At 46.5% G+C, this 19,344-nt stretch overlaps 9 protein-coding genes across 9 annotated transcripts; 3 read left to right on the forward strand and 6 right to left on the reverse strand.

The window, feature by feature from the left end:
- Positions 1–3: 3 nt before the first annotated feature.
- On the reverse strand, positions 4–3,109 carry FPOAC1_002251 (uncharacterized protein; the record flags this gene model as incomplete). The annotated part of the gene is made up of 4 exons (XM_044846833.1): positions 4–667; positions 836–968; positions 1,142–1,226; positions 1,733–3,109. The coding sequence occupies 4 exons, from the start codon at positions 3,107–3,109 to the stop codon at positions 4–6; spliced, it is 2,259 nt and encodes a 752-aa protein (XP_044712749.1).
- Positions 3,110–5,950: 2,841 nt separating this feature from the next.
- On the reverse strand, positions 5,951–6,267 carry FPOAC1_002252 (uncharacterized protein; the record flags this gene model as incomplete). Its single annotated transcript, XM_044846834.1, has 3 exons — positions 5,951–6,040; positions 6,094–6,129; positions 6,178–6,267. The coding sequence occupies 3 exons, from the start codon at positions 6,265–6,267 to the stop codon at positions 5,951–5,953; spliced, it is 216 nt and encodes a 71-aa protein (XP_044712750.1).
- A 580-nt stretch (positions 6,268–6,847) lies between these two features.
- On the forward strand, positions 6,848–7,348 carry FPOAC1_002253 (uncharacterized protein; the record flags this gene model as incomplete). Its single annotated transcript, XM_044846835.1, has 4 exons — positions 6,848–6,936; positions 6,990–7,159; positions 7,212–7,228; positions 7,298–7,348. 4 exons carry the CDS (start codon positions 6,848–6,850, stop codon positions 7,346–7,348), a joined length of 327 nt encoding a protein of 108 aa, XP_044712751.1.
- Positions 7,349–7,864: 516 nt separating this feature from the next.
- Positions 7,865–8,688, forward strand: FPOAC1_002254 (uncharacterized protein; the record flags this gene model as incomplete). Its single annotated transcript, XM_044846836.1, has 3 exons — positions 7,865–7,939; positions 7,993–8,170; positions 8,219–8,688. The coding sequence occupies 3 exons, from the start codon at positions 7,865–7,867 to the stop codon at positions 8,686–8,688; spliced, it is 723 nt and encodes a 240-aa protein (XP_044712752.1).
- Positions 8,689–9,189: 501 nt separating this feature from the next.
- FPOAC1_002255 (uncharacterized protein) lies at positions 9,190–9,630 on the reverse strand (the record flags this gene model as incomplete). The annotated part of the gene is made up of 1 exon (XM_044846837.1): positions 9,190–9,630. One exon carries the CDS (start codon positions 9,628–9,630, stop codon positions 9,190–9,192), a length of 441 nt encoding a protein of 146 aa, XP_044712753.1.
- A 2,684-nt stretch (positions 9,631–12,314) lies between these two features.
- Positions 12,315–13,193, reverse strand: FPOAC1_002256 (uncharacterized protein; the record flags this gene model as incomplete). Its single annotated transcript, XM_044846838.1, has 1 exon — positions 12,315–13,193. The coding sequence occupies one exon, from the start codon at positions 13,191–13,193 to the stop codon at positions 12,315–12,317; it is 879 nt and encodes a 292-aa protein (XP_044712754.1).
- Positions 13,194–14,093: 900 nt separating this feature from the next.
- On the reverse strand, positions 14,094–15,862 carry FPOAC1_002257 (uncharacterized protein; the record flags this gene model as incomplete). Its single annotated transcript, XM_044846839.1, has 4 exons — positions 14,094–15,221; positions 15,266–15,428; positions 15,478–15,587; positions 15,638–15,862. 4 exons carry the CDS (start codon positions 15,860–15,862, stop codon positions 14,094–14,096), a joined length of 1,626 nt encoding a protein of 541 aa, XP_044712755.1.
- A 314-nt stretch (positions 15,863–16,176) lies between these two features.
- On the reverse strand, positions 16,177–17,797 carry FPOAC1_002258 (uncharacterized protein; the record flags this gene model as incomplete). Its single annotated transcript, XM_044846840.1, has 3 exons — positions 16,177–17,144; positions 17,193–17,571; positions 17,615–17,797. The coding sequence occupies 3 exons, from the start codon at positions 17,795–17,797 to the stop codon at positions 16,177–16,179; spliced, it is 1,530 nt and encodes a 509-aa protein (XP_044712756.1).
- A 535-nt stretch (positions 17,798–18,332) lies between these two features.
- On the forward strand, positions 18,333–19,198 carry FPOAC1_002259 (uncharacterized protein; the record flags this gene model as incomplete). Its single annotated transcript, XM_044846841.1, has 3 exons — positions 18,333–18,371; positions 18,423–18,677; positions 18,731–19,198. The coding sequence occupies 3 exons, from the start codon at positions 18,333–18,335 to the stop codon at positions 19,196–19,198; spliced, it is 762 nt and encodes a 253-aa protein (XP_044712757.1).
- Between the last annotated feature and the right edge of the window lie 146 nt (positions 19,199–19,344).

Genomic DNA, 19,344 nt, shown 5'->3' on the forward strand with positions numbered 1-19,344 from the left:
TGATCATGAGCCCTCAGCCGCTTTAATCTTCTCCCAAGCACTGACAAACGTCGATGGATCGTTGGCGCCAGAAAGTCGGAATCGATCCTGCATCACAAAGTCAGGCACTCCACTGACACCACTGTAGTGCGCCTCTTCCGATAGCCTGTCCACTTCGGGACCGAACTCGTCGCTGTCGACAATGGCCTTCTGGAACTCGGCCTCCGGGATACCCGCATCAACCGCCACCTTCTTCAAGATGTCGTAACTGGTGATATCTTCGTTTTCCTCGAAATACGCGGCAAAGAGGCCATCAAGAGCCTTGCCTTCAGTCTCTTCGCCATACTTCTTGGCCAATTGCACCAGTCGATGCGAATCCCTAGTGTTTCCAGTCTGTCCACCATATTTGAACTTGATGCCCAGACTCTCTCCGACGCCGCTTAGGTGCTTGTGCATCATAGCCACGCGCTCCTTGCCGAACTTCTCATTGTAAACCTTTTCCTTGGAGACGCTGGAACCGGGACCTCGGGGCCAATCGGGCTTCAGTTGAAAGGGTTGGTAGCTGACGGCAAAGGTGTCATTGGAGTTGGGGTACTTTTGCTCCCACAGGCGCTGGGCGGCTTGGAGCTGTCTGCGACCAACGTAGCACCATGGGCAGATGGTGTCCGAGGTGACTGTGATCTTGAACCTGGTCATATTGATTGAGTTGGTGTGTAGGATAAGGTGATATGGGATGGGATGGCTAGAGTGTGATGAGAGGCCGAAATGGTGGCAGCCTTCTCGACTTATACGTGAAGGCATTTACTCTTGTGTAATCCTGCTTGCAAATCGCCGCTTCGATCACGTAATCACTTACAGCGCCGGTAATTTGACTCCACCAGTTCCGTGTGGGTCGGCACAGTGGGATGCCGAGGTCCGGAGTGACACAAAGCTGCCAATACGACGATTGTGAGACGTGCTTAGAAATACAATCTGCTTGCGTTGAACAGCTTTTTCAAGTTACACGGTGGCGATGTTACACTTTACCTTGGCTGGCCTTGGTTCATTTTGGGACTCTTAAGATGGTGTTAGAGAGGTCAAAGAAAGCCCATGTTATCAGTTGATGTCAGTGTGAAGTTGAATTAAGGATGTGGTTCGTATACATAGGGCTGAAGTGACGAACTAGGGTGACGATCGATGGCATAAGACGGTATAGCCCCATTGTGATATGCAGCTCGACGGATCGTGATGACACCAGGGGTTGTGTCCTGGACAACGAGCGTAAAACGACCAGTAGTTATAAATAGATCTTCCCACCTTACAACCCTACCTATCTCTTGTACGTAGCTGATGGGTAGCAGAAAGGCTAGCCTCCCAAGTCCTGGGCTGTAAAGATAAACAGCCTAAGAAGTATAGCCAGAGTAGCATAAATTGGCCTACTGATTTCGTCTCTCATACTTCCAGCGACCAGCTCTTTTGATACCCTGAGGCATAGATCTATACTAAGACTTTCTCTTATGCTTTTATGGGGCATCAACTACAAGGGACATATGATTCGAAGCATAATTCATCGCGAGAGATTAACTATATCTGCATTACATACTAAACAAATCCAAGAAATTTAGGCAAGATCAGAGCCAAGGCAGACCTAATTCTTATAGACAGTGCCATCCTCAGGCAACTTCCCCGTAGCCAAATACTGATTCATTGCCTGGCTTGTTTCTCCCTGTAGGTAATGACTCGTATGTCCAGGCCCGTTCCTTGTGATACTCACCCTTTTTGTCAACTGCTCCCTGAGTCCCTCTGCATTTGTCACACTCGTCTCAGGGTCATATACAGAAGCCGCAATAAGAATTGTCGGCGCATCCTTGATACCGCTAGCGATGGGTCCTTGTGGATTTGTCAACGGTGCAGGCCATCCGATACACGCGCTCTCGTAGTAGTATGTCTGCGACATACCAAGCGTTCGTGGTGCAAACGTTACAGCGTTGATGAGCTTCTGGCGTAAATCGACAGAGTTCTTAGAGTTATGAAGCCAGTCTTGACATCCGATGGCGAGGTAATTGTACGGTGAACCGCTTGGATCTTGAACAATGCGGGAATTAGGGGTTGGCGTGGATAGGGCTGTCGCGTTGCCTCTGCTGGCCTGAAGGAGAGCGTCTGCAAGATCGAGCCAGTTAGGACCGAAGGTGAGATATTGGAATGTCAGGAAGCTTTGTACGTTATAACGGATCTCTTCGCCGTTCACATCAGAGCGACATGTGCCGTTGCAGCCTGGTGCTGGGATGGGCTTTGAGTCTGCGCGCGAGAGCACCTGGTCCCATACACCGCTTGAATTCTTGCCGTGGAGAGCACAAGTAGAGTTTCTTTCGCACCAGTCGAAGAACTCATTAAGAGTAGTTTCGTAGCCTGTAGATTCTGCGAGGAGAGCTCCGATCTCGGATTGTGAGTGGTCCACGATAGCATCGAGAGCCATTCGGCCGACAGACTTGGGAAACAGGGACGCATACGTATAACCGAGAAGAGTTCCGTAAGAAAGTCCGAGGTAATTGAATTTGGATTCCCCGAGAGCTTCGAGCACGACTTGGTGGTCTTTTGCAACATGAACGGAGTCGAGATGGTCAATCAAGGGGCCGGTCAACTTTGCACAACTCTCGCCAACTTTACGACTGTAGTTGTAAAGAGCATCGTATTCCTCATCAGTCGTTACATAAGTCTTGACGCGTTGGTTGAACACTTTAGGGTCGCACTCGACAGGACTACTGACGCCTACACCGCGGGGGTCGAGACCGATGATATCATAGGTGTCTCGGAGATCAGACGAGAATTCGATTGCGGGGACGTAGGGACTTCCTGCGACGAGTATCGCGCCAGATGCACCAGGACCGCCAGTGTTGAAGAACAGAACGCCTTGCTTCTCGCCTTTGCCAGTGTGGTTCAACCGAGTAAAGACAAGTTCAACTGTTCCATTGCCCTTGGCTGAGGTGGAATTGCCGCTTTGATATGCGAGAGGGACGTTGATCCGTCCACAGTCTACACCTGGGGGAATTGTGGAAGGGCACTTTCCGTAAGTTATCTTTGGTGTTGCAGCATTAGTGGCTACAGCTACAAGTAGAAGAAACAATATTGAAAGGAGTCTTGAGGACGCCATTGTTGAAATAATGAAGTATGAAGTTGCACGATAGGAAAAGCGAGGGACAGCAAAGAGCAGTAGTGAGAATTTATACGTCTTCCCCCAATGACACAAGACTGCCCCTCACGATCTGATCGGGCAGATCTCTGGATAACACGTACCGAAAGTTAATTCGAGGCTATGTCCTATAACCCGTTGCCGTGTTTTCCGTGACAATGTGCAGTAATCCAGTACCAAAAAGGCTGGATTGTCTTAGTGCTGACTGGCACCAAAGACGCCACGAACATTCCAAGCTACGAGAGCTGCAGATAAGTGGCCGGAATCGCATTCGCTTTTGTTCATTCGTAGGTATACGAATCACAATAATCGTCCAATCTGTTGATCATTAGCGCGGCTGTTGTTGTGGAAACAAATTGTAGGTTTGCGCTTAATGTCTATCTAGACTAGTTCACCAGCACTAATAGCCGCGAGTGGTATTGATATCGGAGACACGTCTGATATTCTCAGTGAACTGCAGTCTTGGGTTAATTGACAGTTGGGATACCTCGTTATTTTTCCCCTTCGTGATGTAGGGCCATTCTAGTTGGTAATTACTTCACCAGCATGTATCAATACCCGAGTGACTTTTACGATCAGATGTTACCATCATCACTACTAGTTTAATTGACAATATACTACTGATTAATAGCGCAGTAAGTCGTGACTAGTATCAGATCTAGCACCCTAGTAAATCTATCAAGCTCGTCCATGAGCAAATGTCCCATCAGGGGTAATGGGACGAATAACTCGGCGTTTCTTCAATAATATTCGGAAATTTCTTCTAAATAAGTGTACTGATGACTAAAGAAGTTACAGCAGTATGGTGTCAAGCTCAGCCTTATCCCATCCGTTGTGTGCTGGGCCTGTGGCTCGTCTAAACACGATTCCAAGGGTAGAATTTAGATTGTCAAGATCTCGACTAACAACGCTCTAAAGTTGAATCTGACACAATAACCACTGAAGCTATTCTAGCAACGATCTCCAACATGAATTTTTGGAATTTTAAAAGATGTGGCCAGATCAGTACCCTTACTGTTGTTTGGTATGTCTGCTCAGCCCTATTCACACTCCAAGAACAGCATTCAAACGACGATGTGCAAGACCGATACTTCAGAAACAGTTCACATGTATAGGATACATTGTACTTAGTCTTATTTTACTGTCACATTGAATCAAGAGAAGAGTACTACAATTTGGGACCGTCCCTTTACAAGGCATCTTCATGACAAGCATCAAAAAAGGTTCGCACAGCACTGGGCATGCCTACTACATCCTCACCACAACGCCGAACGAAGTGGATTAACCCCCGAGTTTGCTCAGAGGACAAGTACCACACCTGCATCTCCCTTCCCAGGTGAAGGCGGGTCGGCGTCGAACCGACGAACTTGGTTGAGGCCCGCCAAGGCAGCTCACCATGCGTTAACCACCCAGCTACCGCCGTGATCCTTGTTAGAGACGTGTCTAATAGTTTTGGTATATAAAGCTCTCTGAGTGCTCATGCTAGGAAGGTGAGGGGTATCTTGGGCGTCGCCCTGGTTGCTCCTTCCTTCACAGAGTTGTAGAGGGTAGAATGCACGTGAAACGTGGAGGTGATGGAGGACAACCACTTGTGGCGTGTGGGATGTTCTGAGTGAGCATAGACATGGCCGTCATAATAAACAAGAAGATGTTACGAGCATTTGCAAAAGGGAAAAATGACCGAGAACAAAAAAAGGAATAAGTTATGAGCCTGCGAAAATTGGTGGGCCAAGATATCACCAAGACGGAACGTGACATGGATCGCGGGGTGAAACTCGCGTGGGCTGTTGGCGATGTAGAAATTGACGAGAAAAAAGGACAAATAACAAAAGGAAGAAAAAGGAGATAAAGAAGGAGCGGATGGGAATCGAACAGTAATATCAGGTTTAGAGTTTGTAGTGAATTAGAAATGAAAAAAATTTCAACCATGTTTGCTAAGCATGGTGAGCTGCTGGCGGGCATTAGTATGATAACCTAGTTTACTATATAACCCCTTGGTTTATGTCTTAAGATAAAACTCCAAAATTTCCATATAGTGGATTCGAACAGCGGCATCATATTTAGAGTTCATTGTGATTCAAAAACGAAAAAAAATTCAACCATGTTTGCTAAGCATGATGAGCTGCTGGCGGGCACTGATATGGTAACTTAGTTTACTATATAACCCCTTGACTCATGTTTAAGTCCAAAATTTCTATACGGGGGATTCGAACAGCGGCATCATATTTAGAGTTTATAGTGAATTGAAAATGAAAAAAAATTTCAACCATGTTTGCTAAGCATGATGAGCTGCTGGCGGGCAATGATATGGTAACCTAGTTTACTATATAACCCCCCCCTTGATTCATGTTTAAATCTAAAATTTCTATACGGGGGATTCGAACAGCGGCATCATATTTATAGTTTATAGTAACTTGAAAATGAAAAAAAAAAAGAAATTCAACCATGTTTGCTAAGCATGATGAGCTGCTGGCGGGCAATAATGTAGTACATTAGCCCGCTATATGAACCCTCAACCTCTGCAGCAACAGAGTAATTCTAAAATTCCATGCTTGGTAATTGAACAGTGTGACCAATAAATTAGAGTTTGTGGTATAGTAAAATGATGGAAAAATCAGGCTTACGCATGGTGAGATACTGGCTAGGCGATAGTGACAAAAGTTGATTCTACATATTAACCATCGTCTCTAGATATGCACGTTGTACACCGCTTGAGGCGGGCAATTACTCGTCTGAATCACCGGGCACGAGCAGCACAGTAAAGTGTTAATAGGACAACACCAGGATACCCAGCACTGCTGACTAGTATACATCACTGGCATATTTCTCACACTCTTCTGCGGTGACACCACATCTTTTCATGTTCTCTTCGCTCGCGCACCAGAATGATGGCTGGAATATTGATTCAGTACACAATTATACTCTCATATGGATCCAAGACTTACTCCCCAAGTGCAAGGGTTAGAACCGAGGAGCGGGATCTGATAGTAACTTAGCAGTGCGACTCGCGAAGCTAGCTACCCACTTACAACCATTTCAGGCGACGAGGCATGAACAAGATTGTTGGCCGAGAAGGAAATCAGGACGAAGAGCCCATAAAAGGAAATAGGGTTATGCATATTGACTATGTTGATAATGGTGCTCTGGTGGTTGGAGGACAAAGGAGCGGGTTGGTTTACAGCTGAAGATATCATGTGGTAGACCCTCCACCGCTATTTATATGCCTCTTCATGAATACTCCACTGCGTAGTTTCACCCAACTGCCGAAGAGGAGGGTTAGTTGCCAAGATAGGTACTAAGGTTACGTTTCTATTGGGGCATATGTATGAGCCATTCGACCAATCAAAGGCATGGTCTGCTGGCGGGCAAAAGGTATTGAGGGCTACTCAAATATATATGTTAGGTTCCGATCCGTTACTTGCTAGAGTTGGAGAATGCTTACTAAATCTTTGTAAAAAGTAGCGTCGGCATCCTTATATTATTGGATTTGCTTACGATTGACATTACGCCTGCTTACAAGTCGTATAAGTTAGGTTGAACCCGAGGCCGCTTTCGCCGCAAAGTCCCCGCACTGGTAGATATAAGAGCGATGCTGTCATGCCAAGCTCAACATCATCCTTATAAACATCCTCTCCAACACCAGTTATTCTCTTGGGATATCAACTTAAAGTGCTTGCTTCCTTTACCACGTCTTCCACAATGAGCGAACAAAGACCACCTGTTCCACCATTCAGCCGCGAGACTGCGCATGTCAAGGTCAAGGCCGCGCAAGATGCATGGAATACCCAGTATGATGCCCAATTTAGACATGAATCAAGTAGACTGACCATTCTGGTGTAAGAAATCCATCCAAAGTCAAGATGGCGTACACCCCCGACTCAATCTGGCGGAATCGTGGCACCTTTGTCAGAGGCCGTGATGAGATTGAGGCTTTTCTAACTGACAAGTGGAACCGCGAGCACGAGTACAAACTGCGTAAAGAACTCTTTGCTTTTGACAATGACAAGGCGAGTAATGAATTCTTTTTTCTACACCACGAATAATGTACTAACACGTACTACAGATCGCCGTGCAGTTTTGGTATGAATTTCGCGATGAGGACGGCCAATGGTGGAGATGCTACGGACTTGAAGATTGGACTTTTGATAGCAATGGGTTGATGAAGAAGAGACAGATGAGTGGGAACAACGTCAAGATTAGTGGGGAGGAGAGATGGTTCAAGGATGGAGTGGATGTCAACACTGTTGAAATCGGACCAGAACATTGGTAGACAATAGCTTGAGAAACGCAAGATAACCATGACGTTGGTCTTGTCAAGAAGGAACATAAAATGACCTCTATCTTTGCTGTCGCAGTGTTGGGTTGATTCTGATACAGAGCATCGATACTATAATGGCGTCGTGTGAACTTGCCCGGCTGCAGGTCTTGATTAGAGTCTCTGATTCGCTTTTAGGGGTTTTGTTCATGATTTAATGAAGGACTAAGCAATCATCCAATGGTATCAGATGGCTCTCATTCACCAAAGGAATGGATGTTTCATGGGGTCTGACAGGGGTTAATTGATGAAACAGAGGATCAGACAGGGTCTCGCATAGATGATCTTGAAACACACTTAAGAGCAAAGACATGATTGATTTATTGCGCATATAACCTCGACTTGACCCTTTCAACATTTTACCTGACAAATTATCCAGTAAAATCATTATCGCTAACGCAATGAGAAAACCTACCGCCGCTCAACTGGCCCTTTTGATGGCCTCAGTCGCTACAGCGGCCGAGACTACATGCGCTGTATGTGTATTGTTTAATCATTTATACATCATCAATACTAACAAAGGCAACAGATCGACTGTTTCCAGGGCCTCATCACAAATGGCCCTCCAGCAGATTGCAAGGAAGCCACAAACTACCTCTGCTTCTGCACCATGCCTACACTTCAGGAAAACTTCTCAAAATGTGCTGACACGAGCTGTGGCGACGACAAGAGTGCTGCCATAACTTGGGCAAATGATCTTTGTGCTAGTGAGCTTCGCGATTCCCAATATGATAGACAACGCTGACATATATCAGAACTCGGAAAGCCTGTTGATCTTGGACCTGGAGAGGGTGCTCCAAAAACCGATGCAACTACTGCTGTTGATGCACCTGTTAGCACGGCCAAAGAAACTACACAGACTACTCAGGCCGAGACTACTATTCCAGAAGCCGCGCAGACCACCGCGACCGAGGCTGAAAAGACGGATTCCAAGGCCAAAGAAAATTCCATCGAGACCTCTGTGCTATCTGAGACTTCAGAGGAGACTTCCGAGACTTGCACCACGGAGACAACAATGACCAAGACTGAGACCACATTCGCCAAAGCCACGACAGCTGAGGGGACAGCTGTTACCACAGACGAGAGCGGATCTATTGGTACAGTCACAGGAAGTGGAGAAACCGCAACCGCATCCTCGGATGCTGAGACTAATGCTGGATCTATCCAGAACCCTGGATTCTTGGGTATTGCTGGTGTTGTGGCTGCTCTGTGGCAGTTTGCGTAAAATTACACACGACTCCAAAGGATCAGGTACCACGCGATGGATTTGGCGTTTTACTGGGTAATTAATTTGAAAGTGCCTATTGAAACATGCCATGTATGGCATTGACAATTCAAGGTCTGTGCTACGCATCATGATTGGCCGGTCCTTTCTAGCAAGTCATCCAACATGGTTTCAACTAAAGAAACAAAAGACAAGGGACCTTCTCAGCTGGAATGAGAAATAAATTAATTAAAGACGTTGATTGGAGTTTGGTTATAGAACATCGATTGGGTTTAATTGACTATTTTATTCTTGAAACAAATCACGGACAACACTTCATGCACGTCGATCACTCATTTTTAGGAGCTGATATCAGATGTTTCAGCTTGTACTTCCCCAAATTACACAGAGTCAGTCCTCGGTTACTTCCGACGTCTTGGCTGTTCTGAGTAGTATTGGGAATATCTCCATTTCTTCAAACCCTAGATTCATGCTACTATCTAAACTTGCTAAAAACCAACCTCACAGACAAATTCCAGAACAGTCAGCTCCGCCCTTCTTAGGATCACATTTATCCTTTGGATCGTCATAACAGTACAGGCCCTTGGGGCATTTCTTGCCCTGGAATCCACCGCAACTCTGTGGCTTCTTGGGTACACAGATACCAGGCTTGTCACAAGCCATACCGCAGTCACCAGGTGTTCGAGGGTCGTTGGCACAATATGTGTTCTTCTTGCATGGTGGTGGAGGCGTGGAGCGGAAGCCACCGCATGATTGGTACTCGTTCTTGAAGTAGCACGTTCCAGGGCACTTGTTGATGTCTTTGCAGTTGGCGAGGGTAGGTTTGCAGACAGCATCATTGGAGCAGGGTGCAATCTTTCTGCCACATTCTTGACCTGTAGCTTGAGAGGCTGCGGCGGCGAAGCCGATGGAGGCAGCGAAGAGGATGTTTTGGAACAGCATATTTTCCAAGTGATGATATGAGTTTACTGATGAGTGTAGATATTGATGAGTTGGGTAATTCTTGATCAAATAATGCGGGGGAAGATGGTCTTATAAGACTTTTATTAAGTGTAATTAACCTGAATCCGGCTGAATAAAATCGTTAGTCCACGAAACGAACGAGCGTACGCCACCTCGTATAACCACGAGTTGAGGCTTTCAATAGTAACAAGCGCAATGACGCAGGGTCCTGATCACCGCGCACAGGCGCTGAAAGACGCTGTAGCTGAGAAGAAGATCCATGCTTTCTTCCAATTTTAGAGTGCGTGTTTCAGGGGAAACGACATGCTTTCCCGCAAACGGCGCTATGATCTACGCCGACCATTCCAGACCAGCGTCGCTTTTTTGAGGTTAGTTTGTCTTGTCATACATCATGGATTCGATGAAGAATGAATGATCGGATTGGCCTTGAAAGCGACAACTATCAGTCGTGAAACGGAATGTAGCCGTGGTGAAAATTTGGTTGTCATCTTGCGATATGGTGGAGCATAAATCTATCTAGACGTCTCATGATACGTCTGGTGTGCAATTGACGACAAACTATCCAACATATCACGAATTTATTCGATAATCCCGTCTTGTTGGATCTTTGAAATGCATCCTGTGAGTCCCCAGGACCAATTATTCCATAGCAGCTTGATGGGGCGTTCAATAGCGTCGAGTATCTAGCCATGGTTTATCCTAGCCTCAGCTTCCAACCCAATGTCTAGACCAGCTGATTTATAGTATTGATTAAGGTTATCAGCCGACAGACCCGAAAGGTCTATGCATAAATGGACGTAAAAATGAACTAATAATAACGACAAACTGTGAAGAGGGCTGCCTTCACTTCGTGAGCATTAGATTCATGATAAGTAGATGGTGTAATTCTGAATCCTGGACTGGACATCATTGACTGAGAATAAAAAAACCGCGTACAAGTTTTGTGAAGAAGAGAGCAAGAACTGCCACAAGGTAGACAAGTTGTCTACTCTGGAGCGACTTGTTGCTGCCTTATGTGCCACATAACAGCTGTCTTTATTCCTTGCGGTTCTCAAGTCCGCCTTGGCTGATACAACACACCAGTTAGCCATAAGCGGTGTAACCATGTGTGGTACAAAACCAAACTTGCGTTTCATGCGTTCCCAGATCATCATTCATGTAGAAGTCACCTGAGGAGAGTACCGGAAGTCACAGCAACAATACAAGACTCACCGTCTCATGGATTTGAAATGTAACGACCCTCTGAGCTTCCAACATGGGCCCGGCTGGGTTGATTTAGATGGTCTTTCGTCTCAAAACAAATTATTGAGTAACTACATCTCAGGCACTTGATGAACTCTGTGTCGACTTCAGTTACATCAAACATTTGAGAAGCTTTGGGAGTCATATACATTAAGTTCTGACAGGATAAAATGGTCCTGCAGCCAGCTGCAATTTGTAGAGTGGCTAAGATAGCCTCACAAATGATAGTTGCTGCCCATAAAAAGGAGTGCCACACCTTTCCCACATCTCCCTGTACTCCCATCGCGCTGGAACACTTGGCTATAACATATCACCTACTTTGGTTGTAGTATATAGATCAGTCCGATCTGACAGTAGGCACTAAAGGGGTGTATTTATATGTGGCTTTGCAGCAAATCCACACTATGCTTCTTCATGGGTACCACAGAGCATATTGTATATGCATCTGCTTAAGGCTGTAAGATACTCTCGGGTCTCTGATATCACAAATTACATGTAATATCTCTGCTGTAACACATCAACTACCCACATGTATTCAAGGGTGTAGGAAAGCGAGGCGATAACCAACGTGTTCCTGCAGAACTGGAGAAGCAGGGTTCTACTTCCGAGGCAGAGGGGTGCACGGCAACTATACTAATACTCGGTATTCTGAGGGCGGGAAATCACTTGTCTTCTGATTTTATCCATCGATTAGTCGGGAGGAGACCGCGTTGCTGTTGGATAGAAGAGTGACGGATTCTGTGTCTTAATGTGGAGACAGCATCCCTCTTGACGGTAAGAGGTTGAGCTGGTATCTTCCTCTTAACTTGTACTTGATGGAGGAACCTATTATAGTTGTCACCATATGTCAAAGATCTTGGATCGAGACCTTCTACCTGGTCTATTGGACGCATATTCTGACCTTTCCATCTGACGGATTAACGTGGGTTGACCATCAATAAATCACAAGTCCAACATGCCATTAGCATATAACAATAGAGCCAATCGCACCAGATCGTGGGAGCGATGTGGCTGAGACGCCAGAAGATAATAAGGGTTCTGTAATTCCGAAAGAAATGGTTGGTAGGAGTTACAACACCGTGGGCTACTATAATACTTTGATGGCGTCATTGAAGCTAGACCTTAGTGGCAAGACTACATATGCAAAATGCCGGCAGGGTCGTTGTTACTAACTTTAACGGGCTAAGCAAGGGACAAAATAGGTTGAGGCTCAACCTGGACTCGGTAATCACTTTATAGACAGAAGATGGAGAGAGACGATTGGGATTTGAATAGCATAAACTTTTGGATACAGGCTGCGTGCAGCTAAAGAGCGTCCTGCCTGACACAGGTCGCTGAAACTGGAAGATAAAAACACGAAAAGCATGTGAATTTGGCTATGCTAGTAATGAATGACAAACCCCAAAGCTCTACACGTGAAATTACTTGGTAGACACGGTGTTGAGCTCGTTGAAGGACTGCTCAGCAGTGATGGGCTCTTGATTGTCAAGAAGGACAGCTGGATCAAAGATACAGAAGATCAAGATTGCAACGGCAATGCAAACACCATCAAGACCGATAAAGTATCCCTCCGTTTTGAGTAAATGTCCCTCCCAACCTTCGAGAAGCTCGACCGTTCGGTAAATGCATCGAATGTAGACAAAGACGACAGAGATGATGGTGGAGTAGATAGAGAGACGCTGGCCCTTTTGAAGGGTGAGACCGCGAGTTCGTTTGATGAAGACGGCGAAGAGACTGCAGAATATGGTCATGAAGACGAGCTGGAAGATGATACCAGCGACCATCAACCTAGTGCCTGGTTGGGTGTCTTTGCCCTTGTTGGCAGCAGCCGCAGCGAGAGCACCACCGCCAGCCTGGATGAGAAGGGCAACGACATCGACGACGAGGAAGATCCAGAGGTAGAGCTTAGGACGGATGACAGAGTACTGAGGCCCAATGGATCTGATGAGGTATCCGAGAGTGACGTAGATGGCAGCGGCGACAAAGATTGGACCAACGACGAGGGTCGTGATTTGCAGAAGGAAGGCAATCTTGTTGTAGGGACATTTGTTGGACCACGTACGACCAATCCATCCCACAAGCTCAACGTACGAGGCGATGGCCAAGAGGTAAGACGTGGCTTTGCGCTTTTGAAACGAGCGAACAATGTGGTAGATTCCCGTGCCAGCAAAGATAAGATCAAAGACGATACCGGCTGCGAGGCTAGGGACGTATCCGTAGGCGTTCTCAAGGCCTGGGATAAGGGCCTTGCAGCCGTTGAGGAGGTCACCCCGAGCGTATTTACCGTCAGATATCGACATTTCTTGTTTATCTTGTGATTATGATGATGAGTGAGATGATGATGTAGATGGATGGGAAGAGAAAAGAGAGAGAAACCGGACTGTCGGGGAAGGTTGAAGAATAATGACAGATGGGAACGGAATGGGGCTGCGAGGTTGGACAAGGGGATAGAGAGCAACAGAGACAGAGGCAAGAGGCAAAACAGTGAGGATCTGCAACAGACCCCAGAACAGAACAGAACAGAACAAACGGGGAAAAAGAGGGCCAACAAGTCGCTCAACCTAATCTCATGACCCTGTAGAGTTGTGTTGGTGCTGGGTCTGTATGTAATACAAAAGTAGAAGCAGATATTGTTGGTACTGAACTGAACTGAACTGACCGGTACTGCTTTGAGTCAGTTGCTGATCCGACAAGCCAAGCGACTCGTGTTTTCCGCCTCTTGTCAGGCTAAATGGAAACAAGCATAGACCCGGTGCATTATCTTTGCTGTGCTTTTCTCATACAAGGCAAGACAGGGTCACTCTTGTTAGGGGTGAGACACTAGATCTTACGGGGTGGACTTAGATTGTGGAGAAAAGAGACATGATGGATGGATACCAGCCAGACCCTTGACATGGATCTATAGTGACACGCACAGATAAAGAAAGCCGTGCCTTTGTGACATGCTAAGCTAAGCCCCCTCAACAATCAAGTCGGATAATTAATTAATCACTCAGTGGTTCGGAAAGAATCTAGACGAGAAAAGTCCCGGATACACTAACTAATTTAATCTAGTGAGACATTTCGTGAAGAGAACAGTTGAAACTAAAATGCATCTTTGTGGCGCTGTCTAACCAGCCTTACACTAATACTAACTACACCCTTGCTTCATGCATCTCTAATCTACCTACAGTACACACTCTAGTCTAATCAAGTTGTCACTACCAACCCTGGATCTCCTCCACAGAAACCTTGAGCCCCTCCCGCGGCTTAGCAACGATCCCATCTGTAAGCTTCTTCACCTCGTACTCCTTGTCAATGTCAAACCTGTACCTCCCGACCAGGGCGCACGTGAGAGACATGAGCTCAGCCAGCGAGAATTTCTGCCCGATGCAACTCCGCGGCCCGTGAAGGAAAGTCAAGTTCGCGTAGTTGTTCTTTGCGCCACCCGAGTTGGCTTGGCCAGGCGCCATCCAACGTTCGGGATTGAAATCATCCGCGTCAGCTCCCCATGATTCGTGCGCACGATTGATGGCCCACGGGCACAGAATCACCATTGTTCCCTTTGGGACAAATGTCCCCAGAATGGTGGTGTCTTTGAGAGAGTCGCGCACTGTGAAAGGAATGGGGGCGTACAGACGTAGAGATTCTTGACAGACGGCATGGAGATAAGAAAGTCCATCGAGCTTCTTAGAGTCAACGTTATCAGCGAGACCATCAACATTTTGACGAATTTCCTCTCGCAGACGGTCCTGGATACCATGGTTCTTGGCAAGCAGGAAAATCGTCCAAGTCAACGCCGCAGCACTGGTTTCGTGTCCAGCAGCCAAAAAGGTCATCATAGTGTCAACAAGGCCCTCATCTGTGAAATGACCAGACTCAAGCGCTGTAGAGATAATATCGGGAGACAATTTCTCCTTGGCAGCCATCTGAACCTTTTTCGCGTTGATGAGTCTCTGCGAAGTATCCCTCGCAGCCTTGGACGCAGCCAAAACGCCCATGTTTCTCTGAAATGGAAGATAATCCGTAATGATGGAGGGAAGAACAAGCTGCAAAACAGTCAGAAGCTTAGCTCCGCGACTCTGCTTCACCATTGAGCCGTACATCTTCATGGTGTCCTCGATGCTGGGGTCAGAAAGCGACTGGAACTCGTGGCCCATACCCGCAGAACCAATAATGTCGAGGGAAGCGCGGCTTGCCCAATCTGCAATGTCGATCTGAGAACCTGGAGCTTCTGACATTTCCTTTTCGATCCCGTGGACAAGCTCTTGGGCTTTTGTCCAGAATACTGGGTAGAGTTCCTTGATGTGGCGGAAGCTGAATGCTGGCATGAGATTCTTTCTTTGCATCTAGGATTGTTAGATGAGTATCGTCAAAGAATGGAAGCTCATACCTTGTGCACATCTCCTTCAGAGAGTAGTAGTCCATAACCCAAGATCTTGCCGACCATTGCTCGGAGAAGATGAGGCTTCACATAGTCATAACTATTCTGGCCAAGGACTTCCTTCAAGCCTTCAGGGCTAGTCACAAGAATTCTTTCTTGATTAAAAAGGTGCCTGGGCATGTCAGTAATGAGTGAGAAGAACAGACATCTGATGGACTCACTTGTATCTAATCAATCCATTGTTTTCAATGGTCCTCATCCAATGCCTGAATGGTAAACCGGCAGGTTCACGGACCGACTCGGCCCAATGACCATTGATAAAACTACCGACCTGTACTTTGTCAGTGATGATCTTTTCGGTATTATTCATCAGGTACATACCTTTGGTTGAGGTAGATGTCTCAGAGGACTGAACAAGGCAGGATATAGGAAAACCGTGTACACGGCCCAGATACCCAAAAAGCCTAGCAGATACTTTCCCAAATACAACGGTGCATTCTTGACATTGTAGTTTTCATCAACAATTATTTGGTAGTAAATAGCAACAGCAATGGCGACAGCAGCCCATGGTCGATAGTAGGACAGGAAAACAGCAATTTGTGCCATTGTGGGTGGTTGCAGTGTGGATGAGGAGGGAATGGAATCTCACTGGGTTGGCTTTTATGTCTAGGTAGTATTACAGTACCAGTCCACTCAAGGAGGAGCTACTACGAGCAGGGGCCTGATAAGTACCAAAGTAAGCAAGGACCTTGTTTCATGCACCGCCACGCTATTGCATACACATACGTAGCAGCTTTCTTTTTTCTTTTTCACTGTTCTATTTTGGTTGTGCTTGATAACAACTTGCATTCGAGTGGCAATATCATAGGCTAAATTCATACGTGATAACTTCAATACACATCTATTCTATTACCAATAAATCATGCAAGCTCTCGCTTCTTAAATCGTAGCTTAACTCCCACAGGTGGCATAACAGCCTCTGTTACCCATTGACTCTCAGGTCGCACTCCATTATGCTCAGGAAGAAGCTCAATATCGAATTCCTTCAAGACATGACACAAAATCATTTTCATCTCGAAGTCCACCAGAAACCGCCCCGGACAAGCATGCTTTCCGTGACCAAAAGGTAGATATGTAGGAGACGTAGATACAAAAGAAAGATTCGCACCGTTTCCTTCAGTTCTCATTTGGGAGAAACGGAAAGGGTGGAATTTTTCAGGGTGCTCATAGATGGTTGGGTCGTTGTGAACAGGATACGAGAGAATAGACATAGTGGAACCACTGGGCAGAGTTTGACCGTCTGGTGTCTTGACTCCAGCTGGCGAGACTACCTTACGAATCATGGCTCTGTTTCCAAAGCCATGGGTTCTCATGGACTCTCGCAGGACACTATCGGTCTGAACCATCTTTGACACGGCGGCTTTATCAAACACACCCTTTTCACCAAGCACTTCAGCCATTTCCTTTCGGATGACCTCAATTGTGTCAAACTCTGCATTGGAGGCGGCAATATTGATCAAAACATTGCTGGTTGCAACGGCAGTCTGATGAAATGATGCAAGATTCGCAAGACAGAGCCTGTCGGAGATTTGAGAGGGAGTGACTTGGTTACCGTACTTGCCAATGGCATATTTCATCATCATTTGCAGATTATCTGTTGGCTCTTCGCTCTTCTCATAGAGCTCAGGGTTCAACAGACGTTTGGTGCGCTCCTCATAAAGAGGCTGAATGTGCTTTTGGATTTTCCATCGGTTGTACCGCGTTGGTAGAGTGATGAGGAATCCAATGAGAGGCTTGAGGAGTGAAGGGGTGTAAATCAAAAGACCAGAGTTCAAGATGAACAAGTCTGCAAAAGCAAGAGAGTCTTTTAGATAGTTCTTGTCGCGGCCTAGAAAATGTGTTAGGGGATGTTATGACCGGAAATGAAAAGACTTACACAGAGGAAGGCCAACAGTGAAGCGACTAGAAACTTGAGCTACAATCCATTTCATGGACTCATAGACATCAACCTCATCGTTTGGGCCGGGCTTCACATATTCAGGTACAGCATACTTCAGCTCATCGTCGACTTCAGAAGCGAGTATCTCTAGGAAACGACCCATTTCCTTTTTGATGACGATACTCTGCCACGGATCTTGGATATAACTGGCATGACCAGAATTCCAATCTCCCTTGTCAATTTCACGGAAACCTTCAAAGGGGCTGAGTACACCGTCTGGCTGTGAAGCTGCCCATTGGGTATGATGATGTGCTAGATGGATTTCATCTTTGAAGCCCATGCTTGGTAAAACACATGTTTTCCCATCTTTGGTGAACTGAGACAGTTAGTAAATTTCGTTAAAAAGTAGATAAACTTACTTCTTGATAAGCTTCAAGAAAAAGTCTACGACAATCAGTGAGATAACGCCAATAGAGCTTGAATGGCAGAAAGGGTGATGAATCTTGAAGTCGTGGTATAGTGGAGGGAACCTTGGGAGAGGTTTTGTGATTGACAAGAAAGACAACGGCCAAGAAGATGGCGACTAGCAAGTATGTCTCCATGTTTGGGTTTCTTGATGCTGAGAATTGAATACCTTGAAGATGATTGCTTGATTAAAGTCTCGGAGGTAAAAGCAACACTGCCTGACTACCTACCAACCAGTACGTACCTTGGTACTGCTAATCTAAGCGCCGCCCGACTTCCGTTCATCCACCGACAGCCCACTTTCAGCGGATCAGCCCTAACCGAAACAGCCCATTTCATGTCCCCACTCACCCCCTAGTGCAGTATAAATTTAGCCTGGGCTCCGTCATCATCTCACTGTAACGACACCCACACACGCCCCAGCCGAAAATCAGGCCGATAACCCTTGTTTGGTGTGTGCAGAAGCAACACCAACAACACCCTTGATATGTAAGACTGACAGGGCCAAGCCCAACTGAAGGCTTGTGTTCAAATGACAAGGACTGGGGGTAGCCATGACGGCCAAGAGAGAGAGAAAAAAAGTTGTATAGATAGTGAAATAAATGCTTCAACAAGGCTCACACAATCTCTGCAGCAATCCAATCCAATCAATCACTCAATCAACCAAACAACATGGCACAAGAAAAGGCACAAGACGTAAAGGTTATCGTGGTATGTCTTGTGTGACATCCATCTCAATTCCATCACTGATGATCTCTCCAGGCTGGTCTACCACGTACATCAACAACAAGTCTCAAAAAAGGTCTCGAGATTCTTGGTATCAACCCATGCTTCCATCTCGGTGACCCCCCGGCTCCCATTGCCCGTGTCAAGGAGAGTGCTCGCGTACTCGCTATCCAGGATCGTAACGAGAGGCTCAAGGCACTCAAGAAGCTATACGATGGCTTTGAAGCCGTCTTTGAGCCTCCTGCCAGTACACTGGTCGACGACATGCTGACAATCTACCCCAACGCAAAGGTAAGCAGCTCACTTTCACGCTGACTGCTTCTTGCTTGCTGACGATCCTCCAGGTCATTCTCTCTGTACGCAAAAATCCCCAGGTCTGGCTGGCTTCTTACTACGGATTGGGCATCGATCTGCGCTCCTCCTGGTATCGCATCCTCGGGTATTGGGTTCCTGGGGTAATCCATTCGAGCGATCTCATCGTTGCCTGGTCCAACTTTTACTCTTCAAAGTTTGGCCTGAAGCAGGTTCCCTGCGAAGAGCTGTACCATAAGCACAACCAGTGGGTGCATGACATTGTGCCGCCTGGCCAGCTCCTCGAGTACCAGCCAAGCATGGGATGGGAGCCCCTTGCAAAGTTTTTGGATAAGCCTGTACCTGTGGGTCAGGACTTTCCACGTGTGAACGAAGCTGCCTTTCTACGGAACGTCAAGAGGACTGCCATGGCTGTAGGATCAGTGGTGTGGCTCTGCCTGTTTGCCGGCTTGTATTTCGGCGGCTGTTTTGCTTGGCGCAGGTACTCTTACTTGCTGTAGCGTAATAATAATACTCCGTGCTTTTGACAAAGAAAGTAAAAGGCTGCGCCTCGTATGGGCAGTGTTTTATCAAGTACCGGCTGTGATTACCCGTGTTTTTATCTGAGACGAACTGTTCTTTTTTTTGTCCTTAACTAATGCGGTTG

Source organism: Fusarium poae, chromosome 1, assembly GCF_019609905.1.
Source record: "Fusarium poae strain DAOMC 252244 chromosome 1, whole genome shotgun sequence".
Lineage (NCBI taxonomy): Eukaryota > Fungi > Ascomycota > Sordariomycetes > Hypocreales > Nectriaceae > Fusarium > Fusarium poae.